Source organism: Numenius arquata, chromosome 13 (assembly GCF_964106895.1).
Source record: "Numenius arquata chromosome 13, bNumArq3.hap1.1, whole genome shotgun sequence".
NCBI classification, from domain to species: domain Eukaryota; kingdom Metazoa; phylum Chordata; class Aves; order Charadriiformes; family Scolopacidae; genus Numenius; species Numenius arquata.
In genome coordinates this window covers 19,859,309-19,873,756 of record NC_133588.1, presented here as the reverse complement: position 1 = coordinate 19,873,756, position 14,448 = coordinate 19,859,309, and the positions used below count along the sequence as shown (strand labels likewise).

Genomic DNA, 14,448 nt, shown 5'->3' with positions numbered 1-14,448 from the left:
GCTTATTTACCAAACTCACTAAAGATTTATTGATTTATCAATCAGTGCCTTGAGCATTTGCTTCTCCCCAAGGGAAAATTAACAATTCCAGCTAACCTAATATATTCTATGTATAAACTAAGTGAATGCAAGAATCAATCCTGGCACAGTTTACAACATCCAGTTAAAAAAAATGCTGTCCCTTTTGGTGTATGTAAAATTGAAAGCTATACTAACGAAGAATAAATGCTCGTGTTGCTTACAAACATAAAAAATACTTATTAAGACAGTACAATTGAACCCAACAGACATTTTAAATCATTTAAATACTCAGTGGGAGGCAAAAGCATTCAAAAATAAAAAATTGAATGATTTTGCTTCTAGATTAATACTAAGTACTACCACTATTAGTCGCAATACTGACATGCCTCAAAGCAGAGATATTTCAAACAGCTACAAATTCTCTTTTACTTCACCTGCAAAAGCATAAGCCTGAAAATTAACTACTGGTTTGATGATGTCAGAGCAACATAAGCATTCCAGAAGATGAAAATTAAAATCTAGGAATATTTTGTCATTTAACAAAGAAAGAAAATGTTTAAACACAAATGAAATGTACTTTCACCAGCGGAAAAAAATTAAAATGATGCAAAAGCAAAATGCAGTAAACATAAGATTAGCTTTTCACTACAAAGGGTAATAATATCCAAAATTAGATGTATAAAATAAAAGTTTGAAGTAGAAAAGAACTAGTCTAGCAGCTCAGTGCATCAACGCTACCACGCTGGACCTTTACAGCACCTGATGGCTACAGGGACCCCCGAACGCCCCAGTCTCTGCTGCCCCAGGGAGCGCAGGAGGAATGGACCAGCAACGTCTGCTCTTGAAAACCAAGAACAGCAATCACACACAGACACACCAAAACCACCCAATCCACTACCAAACCCAGGCAGGATGTCTGTGCTGCTGAGGGGAGAGCTGCAGCTCAGCTGCAAAGCCATAGGATGTCTCATCACCACAATTCATGTCTTCTCAGCAAAGACACGTTCTGCATGAACGTTAGAATCCAATACAGATAACAATGTATTTTTTAAAAACTTCATACACATAATGCCGTTTACCAGAAGTTTTATTGTAACGTGCAGAATTGAAGGCTTTACTAAACATTACAAAGTGCATTTAGAGAAAAATCCTCAAAACATATCATACCGCCCTCCCTTTTTTTTTTTTTTAAAACAGAACTAAGAAAATGGTCATCCAATCCCAGTCAGAAAAGGCAGGAATTCTGGTAAAACACTGCCCTCTGGTGTTACACCAATTCAAAAGTCTATTTTATATTTAAGATCCCCTCCCAACCACCCCCCTGCATTTTGTTATATTATTTTTTATTTTTTTTACCTGAAAGAACCACCTCCAGGGTCATTCAGCTTGTTTTTCTGATTTGCAGAGACCTGAACACCAAAGCCCCCAGGACTTTTGCTGGCTTGTATTGTTGGTGCCTTCCCTACTGTGCCTGAAAAACACCAAGCAATGTTATTATGAGCTGTCTTAGACAATTTACATCAAAGAACCTTCTGTCCAGGAACTAAACTTAACTGTCTGTAAATTGCAAACAAAGGAAGTTATTATTTTTAAAGATTACACTGCTGAAGAAGAACAATTTAAAATACAGAATTTATATTAACATTACAGTTTGTTCAGAACTTATAAAATACTGAAGATTCTAAAATTGAGAACCGTTGGCCATAACTGGTTATAATACACATAATGGCTATAAGTGTGTTTGCAATTGCCAGTAAACCACTTCTCTAGATAATCTGCACAGAATAAAGAAGAAGAATTTGAAGTGTTCTTAATACAGATGCTTTAAGTCACAGTCACTCAGGGTATTAACTAGACCTTTCACGTTTGTTTTTGTTTTTTTTTTATATAGTCTTTGTTCTTTGTTGCAGAGAAAAATACGAATTTCCAGAGTTTAAAACATTATTTTAAAATGTTTTATATTGTATGTAAAAAAAAAAAAACACTATTGTATAATTTGACATAGCCCCCCTCATAAAGGTTGTCTTTTACTTTCTTATTTTGAAAAACATGATTTACAGTAATTCATACCTGTATCTAGACTTTACAGGTCTGTGTGTGGAAGTAAAACTGGGCTTTCTAAAGGAGCCACCGTGTGCTGGGCGTTCAGCTTCTCGTGACAGTAAATTAAAAAATGGGTATTAATTTCTCTCTGACATTTGGAAAAAATCTAACCAAAAATAATTACAGATTTATGTTGCTAATTAGCAAGTCAACAGACCTGTATTATTATTATTATTATTATTAAAACTATTGTATTAGTATGCAACTGAAAAAGCACTGACAAATGGAGCTTTTGGAGTAGGCCCTCATTTACTGCTGAAAAATATGTTTGCTTGGGTTATATTTTGTGTTTCCTTTAATCCCACCCTTTGTTTTGGCATGTGAAAATAATTAATTTATATATCTACTTGACTTAAAAGCTCTCACCTTTTTCTTGTATATCGCCCAATTTTATTGAGCGTTACGTGCCCATAGTGTGTGAGATTTGGAGAAGCAGATGAAAGCTGTTCCTGCACATCTCTGACTCAGTTGCATGGGATGAACCTTAGTAGAGTTACATTATTTTTCTTTCATGAATTATAAAAACCTGAAACACAACTATCCCAAGAAACGCTTTGAAAAACACTTCTTTGCTAAAACAAAAGTGTTAGCTTTGAATGAGCCCGCCACTACTTTTTTTATTTTTAAATCCTCATCACCTTCAATATATGATCCTAAAGCGAAACTAATTTGACTGAGTTCATTCAGTTCTTCAGTCTGTGTAAAAAACTCCCGTGTGGACTCTCAGCATTAGCAAATACAAAACAAAATTCAGGACTTCAGGCTCCAAAGCCTGAAGAATAAAAATATTCTGTCATCAGAATATTCAAGGTCCGTGAGATGTCACAGATAACGTGAGATCATGGGCCAGACAATTCATCTATCTATTTCGGATGAACTGTTTGAAAGGTTTTCTGCTAAGTGAACTGGAAGGAAAGAAATAATACAATAATAAAAATTAGCAGATCTCCACTTTCTACAGTTAAAATCTAGGAGATTAAAAATGTCTTAACCTAGAAAATTATCGCAAAGGCAAAATTAATGTCTCCAGAATTAATATTATATTCCTTTAGAACTAGTACCAATGGTTTGTTTTCTACAGATGATAACTTTTCATCAAAAAAACCCAAAACTCCAAAAAGGTACAGCAACAGAGTCGTTAACTTCTCGATCTCAGGAGAAGAGTACATCTACACTGCATATAGAAAGATTAAGTCTCGCTTTCTTTCACCCCATGTACATGTAATTCTCCTCAAACGGAGCTGGCAAAGTAAATATAAGTTTTGGGGTGACGTATGAGTTTTCTGGTTTGAATCACAACTGTGCATGATTAAGCAGATAGACACAAAATATGGCTAAAATATCAATTTATGTTATGAGGCACGGGATATTTTGAAAATTAAAATCACCTGTGGGCCTAGATATTTCCTGGGATTGGTAATGACATACAGAGTCTTTCATCACTGGGTCCTCGTATCATATTTTAAGTTGCATAATCTAGAGAAATAAACCCGAATTTAGGAGCTTATAAATTCCTAGTTGTATTTCTGCACAAGTTAAATAACTGCAATGAATATTCTGGCTAATTATTTTATTCTTTGGCTAAATTCCCTGATCTGTGAGATGCAATTCACCTCATTATTATACTGATAAGTGCTTTGATAAAGGAGTGTGATTTTTTTTTTGTGTGCAATAACTATGGTGTTACTTCCCCTGGCGTGGAAGGAATTTTATTAATATAAAAGTCCTTAAGGCCTGCCAATTTTATCTATGCTACTGTTTTAAAAAGCATTATAGTCTGCTCACGTGGCTGCATTAATAGGAATGTAAAGCTACGTCACACGAGGAGCTTCCCTCCTGTCCGAGGAGGAAAATGCAGCTCAGTTCTGGTGTCACTAGCCTTAAAAAGTCACACTCCACAGAATTATACTGCTGTAATTTTCTATACAGACCACGTCCTTTTCCAGTATCTTACCTCCTTCTACAGGCTGGTACAAAACATCATTATACTGCTATCTGACAGCGCCACAGCAGCACTTCCTCGAGCTGCAACCACACTGGTGGACTTTTCCCTAGACAAGGGCTACGGGATGAGCAGTTTTACAATGGGATGTTTTCTAAACTTCTTTTCTGTTTGCTTTGTCTGTGCAATTAAAACTATATAGTGGTGGGCTTAAACAAGCTTGTAAACAGGAATAAGCCCACCTGAAAGCATGGCTTTACATGGACTGGCCTTTATGAACCGTTGTCTTCCTTAAGCTAAACAGCCAGCTAAATTGTATTTTGATGGCTTATCAGTGGCTATTGTGAATAAATTCATACTCTGAAGCCACTGTTTAAAAGGCAGGTGCCAGTATCATGCAAATTCTTGGCACGCTGTTGACATTCACAACTTAGAGACTGGACAAGCCAAGAAATGAGATCAGCCCTCACTTTCACACATGTTGGCCAGGAGTGAACGTTCAAGCTGTAAGATGCTGAGTACCTTCCCTGTTAATAAACTCGGAATGTGAGTATTGGTACTATCAAATATACACCTTTTATAACAAGTAAATGCATTTCTTCCTAACTTGGAAAAACAGCCGATGGTATTACAGTGACAGCTTGGTCTCCATGTCCATTCAGCCTTTGGATTCAGAGCAAGCAGAACATCAACTGCTATTAACTGTGATCACAGGGAGTTTTGATTATTTCTTTCCCCAAGGAGAATAGAAAGATCAAGCAATAAAGTCAAATAGGCAGCAGTAGCTTTTACGTGCTTTTAAACTAGTTTGATTTCTGATTCAGTACCTGAAGATGGGAAGCTCTGTATTCCATTACAAACCCTCAGTCCTCTACATGCCCACATCCAAAAAGATGCTCTCACATGTAACCAGGAAAAATAAAGACCAAGCCAACAGGTCTAGTGGTGGAAGGAAATAAACGGACAATTATTAGGAAGTAAGAAGGCTTCAAGAACCCTCTCACTATATGGGATGTATCAGGCAGCCGTTAACCTGCCTGTGCAGAGCCAGACGAGGGAGTTGAGTACAAACCCTGGCAGGCTCCCCATGGCACGTCAGGCTGCTCCACTTGCTCTCTCACCTTACCAAAGAGGCAGGAGAAAACAAAAACCAAAAAGCAGCGATGATGTGGGTTGAGAAATTTCTCTAGGACTCCTACCTTGACCTCTGCAGCTGCAGAGACAGTGACTATCACCTTCTGCTTCAGGAATAAAAGTAGGATGATTGAATTGAGGCATCCTCTAGGCTTCAGGAAAAAACAAAGAATTTCTTTCTGGGCCCAGAGTTAGAGTTTAGGCCAGTAAGAATCAAGTTCCTGACTTCTTTCAGAATTTTCCATGCTGAGTAAGGAGCTAAGCATGTGAGAGTTTAGTCCTAAGGTTGTTTCAAAACATTTCACTGCATTGGTCTGAAATGTCTCAGAACTGCTGAGTGAGAGCATGCATTCCTCAGCCAGCACCATGTCAAAAATGAACGTCAAGCCTGCCAATGTCAACACTGTAAGTTTTCCCCATGCTGCTACTTTGTAATTACAACGAAATTCACACAAAGGTAACAAATCTCACTAAAACATTTAAGCCCATACCTTGTGGTCTAATGGTCTGAGTTATTACCACTGGCATCCTAATCTGGGTAGTCTGGCAAGCAGGGTTTCGTTTCACAGTTTGAGCAGATGTTGACTGGATAATCTGCTATTATTAAAAAAAAGTATACTTATATTATACTCTTTATACACAAACACACACAACGTAAATATACTGACACCTGTAATTACTAATACAAGCACGTGGATCTCTAAAAGCACAACCAGCTACTGACAAAAGTCATATTGGTGTAATGCACGCGGTTGTGTGTGTGTGTATATACCTATTTTGCCATTATGCTTTGAGAAAAATCAAATAATATTCGACACAAGTGTCATATGTCACAACTTTCATCAAAAATATATTTCAAAATAGTAAGGTAAATATTTAAGTTTAGACTTTTGTCTTCATAAATTTTACTAGAAAGAGAACACCTTTGTAGAATAAAATGCTGCAATAATTTTAGTGGTATCCACCTGCAACCGTTAGGCCTTCCACTATACAGCTACATTTTTTAAAGAAAATATATACTAAAAGTATATTCTAAAATATTATGGGTTCCAAGTCAGATATACACAAGAATTAAAACATTGTTTTGTGGTGATCATATACTATTAACCTTTTAAATGTTAACTGGATATTCTAATGGTTTTACTTACTACCAACCCAAGTTCTGAAGTCCTTACCCCAACACGAAACTGGGCTAGAAACTTAGAATTTGATCCACAAACAAATCAAATCAAAAAGAAAAAACCTGCAAGGGTCACGTCTAAGCAACAGCAAAATGTATGTTCATGAAATCAGGGACAAGGCAGGCACAGATGAAACAAACAGAAGATTCAAAAAGACGAGTGGGTGCTGCAGAGCTGGAAAAAACATCCATAAATAAACTTTGGCAACAAAAGACAGGCGAATAGCTGCGAATAAGGTTACAACCACAACTCAGGCTGACAACTTCAGAAGTCTCGTGCTCTTCGCAGCCACCACCGCGTTCCTCCCGCTGCACGATGTTCCTGCTGCTCCCGAACGGCGCGGCTCTGTCCCGCACCCACCGGACAGGGTGTTCCCAGGCCCGAAGAAAAACCCCAGCCACCGCACCTTTAGCCAGTGCTATCCTTACAAAGTGCATCTAAAACCACATTATCTAGCTCAATAATGACCGGCCAAACCTCCGACTTCAAAGTATGCTATGGAGAAAAGGAAAGGAGAAACAGGGTTTTCAAACGAGATGTAAAAGTAGAGAATGAAGAGGCTATGGCACAAATACGGACTCGTTCCACCAGCAAGAACCAGAGCTCCCAGCAGGAAGGAAGAGAGGTGGAAACCACAACCAAGGAAAGTGTCACGAGGGAACAAGACCTGCAATGTCATCTGGAGAAAAACCAAATAGGGCTGTTCCTAAGTTAGGAAATTGCATTCTGCACATCCTAAAATAGTAAAAGTTGCAAAGTCGTAATAAACCTGTGGATGTAGAAGCATTAGCAATAGCAATAGCTGCCTCACAGGAAGAGAAAAGGGGAAAAAAGATTAAGGATTCATCTTCAACTACAGACACTGAAGGAAAACGGAGCATTTGTACTAAACACAGAAACGAAGCAAATGGATGTAAATTTACTCTGTCAAGACGGGCAGTGAGTAAATAGTGACACTCAGAGGGGAAAGAATAAAGTAGATACCATGTGTAAAAACAGGAAAGAAATAGAGGTGATCAGGGAAAAAAGTTGAATTTTACTGCATTTTCATGCAGAGGAAACCTGTACAAGTGTATTTTAGTAAGTAAGGAGACAGAATAGCCTACAGGAAAAAAAGACTACATTGGTATTAAAAAGAAGGACAATCTTGCCACTTTGACAATAATTTATTGGATGAGTTTTCAGAGGATAGTGAATAAAAGCAGCCATACCTTAACCGGCCAGAAACCAGGCCAAAAAGGAGATGTGTGACCTGTGGACAGAATTACTATCTGGTATTACAGTAATCATCTGTGATTAGATTTTTCTCTCTGTGAAGCAACTCCTACAGTTCAGAATCAAGTGCTGTTTCACCCCATTAATATTTCCATGTGAATTTCCTAAAAAAAGAGCCACTAGCACAACTAAAGACAGGACAGTCCTTAACCATTTAAGATAGTAAAAAAAAAAAAAAGCCATTATTTATGTTATCAAATACATTCAAAAAACGTCCTGTCCAAAAAACAAGTACTGTATTAGGGCTTCAATGTACATAGAAGTGCTGAAAGTGTAGAAAATGGTTGAGAAATAAACTTTTCTGAGGGGCACAGATCAAAATCATCATCTCAAATTCCATACAGAAACCAACCAGCAACAAGCACGTACTCTCTAAAAGGAACAACTGCGCCTGAACTCAGAGCAACGTTTTGCACTAACTTTAATCCCAGTTTCAAGATACGTTTCAACATAGATGTAATGTTCAAATCTGGAAGTGATTAAGAAATGAACATTAGCAATTTGTTTCTGAAACAGAATGTGTAACCTTCTTTGCAGGCAAACAAGGGACACAGTAAAAACTAATGAATCAGAGGTAATTGTTTATAAATATTAATGCAGGGTCAATCTAAACCACCTTTCATCAATTAAAATAATTCAGACTGTTTTAATCCTCTTGCCTGCTTTCCCAATAGCATCAACATTAGTGTTATGTCCTCAACTTGGCTCGAAAAGTATAGACAACGAACAAGGTACCAGCAAATCTGGGAGACTACTAACCAAATTATTCATATTTCCCACAGCCTAAAAATACACACGATGAGCATACCACATCTAATGATACCTCTTCATATGCTGAACCCCAAATGATCAGTTCATAAGCACCCATGTGCTAACCCAGACTGTGGCAGAAGATACAGCAGTGGATGTTCTAGCACCCTGAGGTTATCAGAGACTACTTCAGCCTTCAGAAATGGGGAGATCTATGATTCTATGATTCTATGATCTTACTGCTGTCTGTAACCACCTAATGGGGAGATACAGAGAAGACAGAGCCAGACAGAGCTGCAGAGCAGAAGGATGTGACACAACGGGCACAAGCTGGAATATTAGAAATCTCAATCTATATAAGGAAAAAAAATAATTTACCATGAGGGTGGGCAAGCACTGGAACAGTTGCCCAGAGAGGGCACATGATCTCATCTTGAAGACACTCAAGCCATGCCTGGGCAAGGTCCTGCTCACCTCTAAGCAGGATGTTGGACCAGCCACCTCCAGAAGTCCTGTCCAGCCTTTTACCACTACAATCATTATCATTACATCAGTGATCTTACAAAGGTGCTGAGTCAGAAAAGGTAACAAGATGGAATACAAAAGCCTTCACAGTTTACAGAAGCTGTTCATCATCCTGCCTCCACTAAAAAGGGAAACCATTTCCATTATTTCCAGCACTGAGGACAACAAGCACAACAGCAGAATGATAACAACAAAGGCACAGAAAATAGAGAAGATTCAGTGTGATTTAGCCATTGCCTGAATTTGATAATGAGTTTTTTAAATACTGAAATTACGATCAAGACAATGCCCTTCTTCCAAAAGCTTAGATTCAGTAACTGTGAGAGAATAAAGTAACAGAGCTCTCTGGCCCTAATCTCAAGCCAAGAGGTGATGATCATACTGTGACTGGTGTGAATCTTTTACCATGTGTGTTAGTGCAGGACAAAGAACAATCTGAGATATGAACACAGACCAATAACTAACAACACAAATGACCAACAGACTAAGAATTCAGCCAAAGCACATGGAATATATAAAAGTAGAAACACCAATAAACTTGTGTTCTCTTTCTCTTACCTAAACAGAAGATACTAAATAAAAATTAAAGCTACTACCTACAAACCACTGAAAGAAAAAAGCCCTTTAGAACAATTCAGTTAAGAGTTCACTGCTTAAATTTTGAAGGACAAGGATTTCGCAAGCCTCAACAATCTGGATGCTCCTTTGCCAGTGCAGACGCACGGGGTCCCAGCGATGGGTTCCCCCTTGACGAGGGCTACAACATCACCCTGCCTCGATTTACATCAATCACACCTTGCACCAAAGGCATCTGATCCAAAAGCTAAAGCATATCCAATACGGCAACAGAAACAAAAGCATAGGAAATAGAAGCTGCAGCAAAGAATGGAAAATCAAAAGTAAATTTGGAAAAGACATCCTTTACCAAGCATTTTTTCTCTCAATTAAGTTAAAAAAAAAAAAAGATATTGTGGAAGGAAGAAACAAGCTACTTGTAAATGTACAGGCTTCAGAATGGCTATGGTCTGATATGACATTTATCTTCACTCATGAGTAAACACTTGCTAACTCACTTGTGGCTATGCCACTTGTGATTTATCAGTCTACTCACTCCTGAAGATAAATGTCATATCAAACCTCAGCCATCATGTAATCTGGCAGCATTAGCTTACAATGTTCATGCTTTTATGGGCCTAGAATTCATATTTACCATTGTTTGTCATGCTGCAATAGTAGCAGTTACAATTTTTCAACAGTGCCTCAAAATTTGTATAAGCAATTATTTTTCTTCCCAAATAATAAAAAAAAAACACCAAAAAACCCAAAAAACAAACAAAAAAACCCACAAAAAAAACCCCAAAACCCAAAAAAACTCAGCACATAATTTTTAATGTTACTATGACAACATATTATTCCATTGAGGGTATGTCTTCAAAGAAGAAACGAAGAAAAATAAACCCAAAAGCCACTGGATCACTTGTCCCACCTGCTCCCCAGTTCGTTGTACAATTCTTCCTATAGTATTTCACCTGGTCCGATATTGAATGTTTTCAATGGTGGCTTTTTCCTCACCGCCTTCGGGAGCCTGAGCTACCATCTAACAATGTGTCTTACTCTAAGGACACTTCGCCTTATCACCTGCCTAAAACCTACTCTGCTAAATTATATCCCATTAATTGTATTTATACTCTCTTAGACCACTTCAAATAATTCATCGATATACTTTGATGTTTAAACCCTTAAAATATTTGTAAACATTTTTTATCCTCCCCTTAGTGTTTGTCCAAGTTACATGGGCTTAATTCTCTTAAGCTTTTCTTTTAGTCTTTGCCTTCAAGTCTGTCCTTTAATTGCCATCTTTTGTTACTGGTTTCCAAACAGCATCCACTGCCGATACCCTCCTTATATTAAGGTACAGCCTGCAATATTCTGAAAGGAAAGTCCACGATAACATCTCAGAAGACCACTAGGCTGTGTTTCAAACAGGCACACCATTTGTCAAGTACAGGCTTTGCTCCTGTGAAGGGATCCCAGCCATCTACTGCTCAACAGCCAGCTTTAGTTTAATGTTATTGTACAAGAAATTCCAAATCAGCAACTAGATCTTTATTAGTTCATTAATAGAAACTACTCCTTTAATCCAAATAGCCATCTTTTACTCTTCCGTTTCTAAGCACACAGGACAAAAAGAAAATTATTTCCTGTGAGTCACTAAAATGCGCACAAATTACATTCATTCAACAACAGAAAACTGATGCCAGAAAAAGCTTCAGCAGAGAATGAAAAAGCAAAGCATCCCCATATAACAATGTTTATTCTGCTGCTGTATCTTGTCTCCAAATTCCATTACTCACTCTCTCACCTTTTGGGAGCCTCCAACCACTACAATGGTCCCTGGAAAAGTCTTAGTAAATGTTTTAGCCAATACTATTCTAATGTAACTTGGAAGATGGTGAAATCTCCCCTCTGGACACTGTGCACAATTTACTGCAGCAGCATCGGTCCCAATGTATTTCTATATATCCTTCCTAATGCTAGACCTGCACAAACCTTTATATTGCTTTGCATATAATTAGACTTGTTTTCATCAAGACGGATCACTTTGAATTTCTTACTTTTTCTTTATCATTTAAATTTAATAATTGGCTTCAACCTTCAGGAGTACTTCCTCCTTACGACGCAGTGTCAACACAATACACGAAGTGCTGATCAATCTCCACTTCTTATCAATCTCCTTACAACTTCAACACATTTAATAAAGAACGTCTCTCTTATTCATAGGAATTTTATCTGCTCTAACACCCAGAAATATATAAGGCTATATAGGGCTCCTGCCCCCTAAGAATGACAATTTAGACAAACTTTGAACATTGCACTTACAACAATTAAAAAAATTGATTGCTGGCTTATCTCATTAGCGTCTCATCAATAAAATATTAGCCTAAGATTATTCCCCTTTTCCCTCGCTAGAAGTAGTTACGAGCACTGACAGCACTACCTAGCTCTTCAAAGCACAGCTTTTTCATAGTTTTGGAACATGATTCCAATACTTTCCAAAACAGATATATAAAATATTCTCCTCTTTCATCTGCACTAACACTATACGTTTTAACGCTCTGTGCAATCTGCATTGCACGCTGACCAGCGCACACAGAATTCCCACAGGGCAAGATACCTCCATGTAACTGGGAGAAGAATCACCACATCTGACCTCTCTGTGAAAGAGGAAAGCCCAAAGAAAGGAAGAGCAAAGAGATTCTCCACATTTTAAAAGAAACTGGACTACTGTAACCTGGCTGGTATGACAGGATCTATATTCCAAACCCTTCTGCAGCTGGGCAGTTTGCAGAGCCAGCTGGAACTCTCTCCAGTGAGCTCCAGGCTGGAAAATCTGGAGCTGGGCCAGTTTCCTCCCTGGGCACTGGGCAGCCTTCGGCACGCCAGCTGGAGTCTTCCTCTGCTCGACGCAGCCCCGGCAGGGCGGCCAGCAGCGCTGGGCTCTGCTCTCATTTCGGGGAGCACTAAGAAGTGTGAAGAATGCGATCAGTGTCACCACAAAAAAGTCAATACTTACAAACAGCTACGAGTGTGACACGGAGATGCTGCTGGGGGTTGCCCGCTTGGCACCCGAGTCAATGGTTGCTGTGGCATAAGAGCTCTTTATGCACTAACTCGGTGCCTGATGCTGCTTTTGTCTGTATAGAACTAATTTGAGGGCCATTAAGAAGTGCTTGGTTAATGTAATGTTTGGTTTTATTCATGAATTGCTGATACATTGAAAGTAAATGCAGAAAGCCAGTTTTGCAATAGAGCCAATAAATTATGATTTTTAACATTTTCACTTCTCCCTAAATATTTTTCTAGAAAAGGAATAGTATTAAGAATAGCTTTGCTCTGCGCGGTTTGCTACCTTTTGAAAATGTAGCAGTCGTTTCATGTACCCAGTGAGATGAAAATTCACCTAGACCTCCTTAGAGACAAAAAACAGCTTCTTTTGCCCATTGGATCAATCTCCACAATGGATGACTTTAGCAGTTCTGGCTCCCTCACATCGCAGTTACGCTGAGTAAGATGACAGAGCAACTCTCCTCGTTACTGATCTCTACTCAGGTTAACATCCCAATGGCTTGAGTACACACTGACATGTGAGAGACACAGGAGGTGTCAATCCCATAGGTTTGGCTTTATCCCATTCAGAAAATATTCCACAAGAACCGGAATCATAATTTGATTTTGAAACCTAAGTACTTTACTCATACATACACAGAAATCAGAGACAAACTCTTATGTCTGCTTGAAGGATGATAACGCCTATATAAACTCAAGGCCTTGTAAAACATCCCAGACGTATTTTAATTACAACTGTAAACACACACACAAGATCCTACACAACAGTGGGATATATTCACCCCACTCAGTGAGTAACCGGCTATACAGTTGCCTTATTGATAGTGCCTTTGAAATTAATGACTCCAAGCACACACTACTGCAATACGCACAGCAATGATGTATTTCAGTAAATAACAAAGTATGGCACTTTTTCTAAACAGAACATGCTGGTACAGTACAGCTGTTCTTCTGCAAGATTTTATAACTATGTGGAGAAGAGTCTAGAATGAGACAGAGTTCATTTTAATGCAGACTAATTCAAGCAAAGCAACATACCTAATGACATACTAAAAATTATACTCTGAGTCTTGAAAAGCTGTCTGTTCTCCGTTTGTAATTAACTCTAATTCCACTGTGCTTATATAACAATCACTGTGTTCCAGACAAAAGGCCAAGAGCGTACTTTCTTAAATTTAAGCTATGTTAGTAATGTTATCTAAACTAATGGTTGAACATACATGTGAGCTGCCATAAAATGACATACCACTATATATCACAGAATACGACACAAACAAAAAAGTATTTTCCAAACAAGCTGAGAAAACCCCCAAACATTGAGAACTGCTATTCAGTTTGTTACAAAACTCTCTTTTATACTGGAGTACCTACCAGTTGAGAACTCTGATTTGACTGTACCACCTTAACCTGAGGAGGCTGCACTGTATTGGATACAGAGACTGTGCAAATGTTGTTTGGTTGCCTTATTCCTATTGTCTGTGTTGTGACAACGGCGGAAACGGTTCCAGAGGCAGATTGAGGTATAACTTGTGAGAGCTTGGTTTGCTGAAGCGACTGCTGAGACGGCTGTCCTTGCAAAACTGAATGATGGCTATTCAGTAGAGATTGTCTCAATGCAGGTAGACTTTTCTAGAAACAGAAGAAAGTTTATGAAATATCAAGGTTAGCAGGTTGACAAAAATTATCTTGAAATTTGCTGTAAACAGAATTAAAAGGATGCAGCTTTCTTTATTTCTTTTGATGAATAGGCAGACAGTAAAATTGTAAGGTCGAACATATTTTGTAAGAGGGAAAGTTCAGTTTACATTTTTAATAAGCTTGCAATTTGGATTTAGCAACCTGGAGATTTTGATGTGCCCAAATTCCTCTGCAGCAGTAAAATGTAACACT

General features: G+C 38.3%; 1 protein-coding gene across 1 annotated transcript in view; it reads right to left on the bottom strand.

Annotated features, from left to right (window-relative positions):
• The window catches only part of LOC141471418 (transcription initiation factor TFIID subunit 4-like), a 130,231-nt gene that overhangs the window by 96,097 nt on the left and 19,686 nt on the right, over positions 1 to 14,448 (bottom strand). The window contains exons 7-9 of the mRNA XM_074157947.1: positions 13,930 to 14,187; positions 5,692 to 5,797; positions 1,378 to 1,492 (exon numbers count right to left, since the gene is read on the bottom strand). Of these exons, the coding sequence (XP_074014048.1) occupies positions 1,378 to 1,492; positions 5,692 to 5,797; positions 13,930 to 14,187 (479 nt within the window). The remainder of the gene's footprint in view (positions 1 to 1,377; positions 1,493 to 5,691; positions 5,798 to 13,929; positions 14,188 to 14,448) is intronic.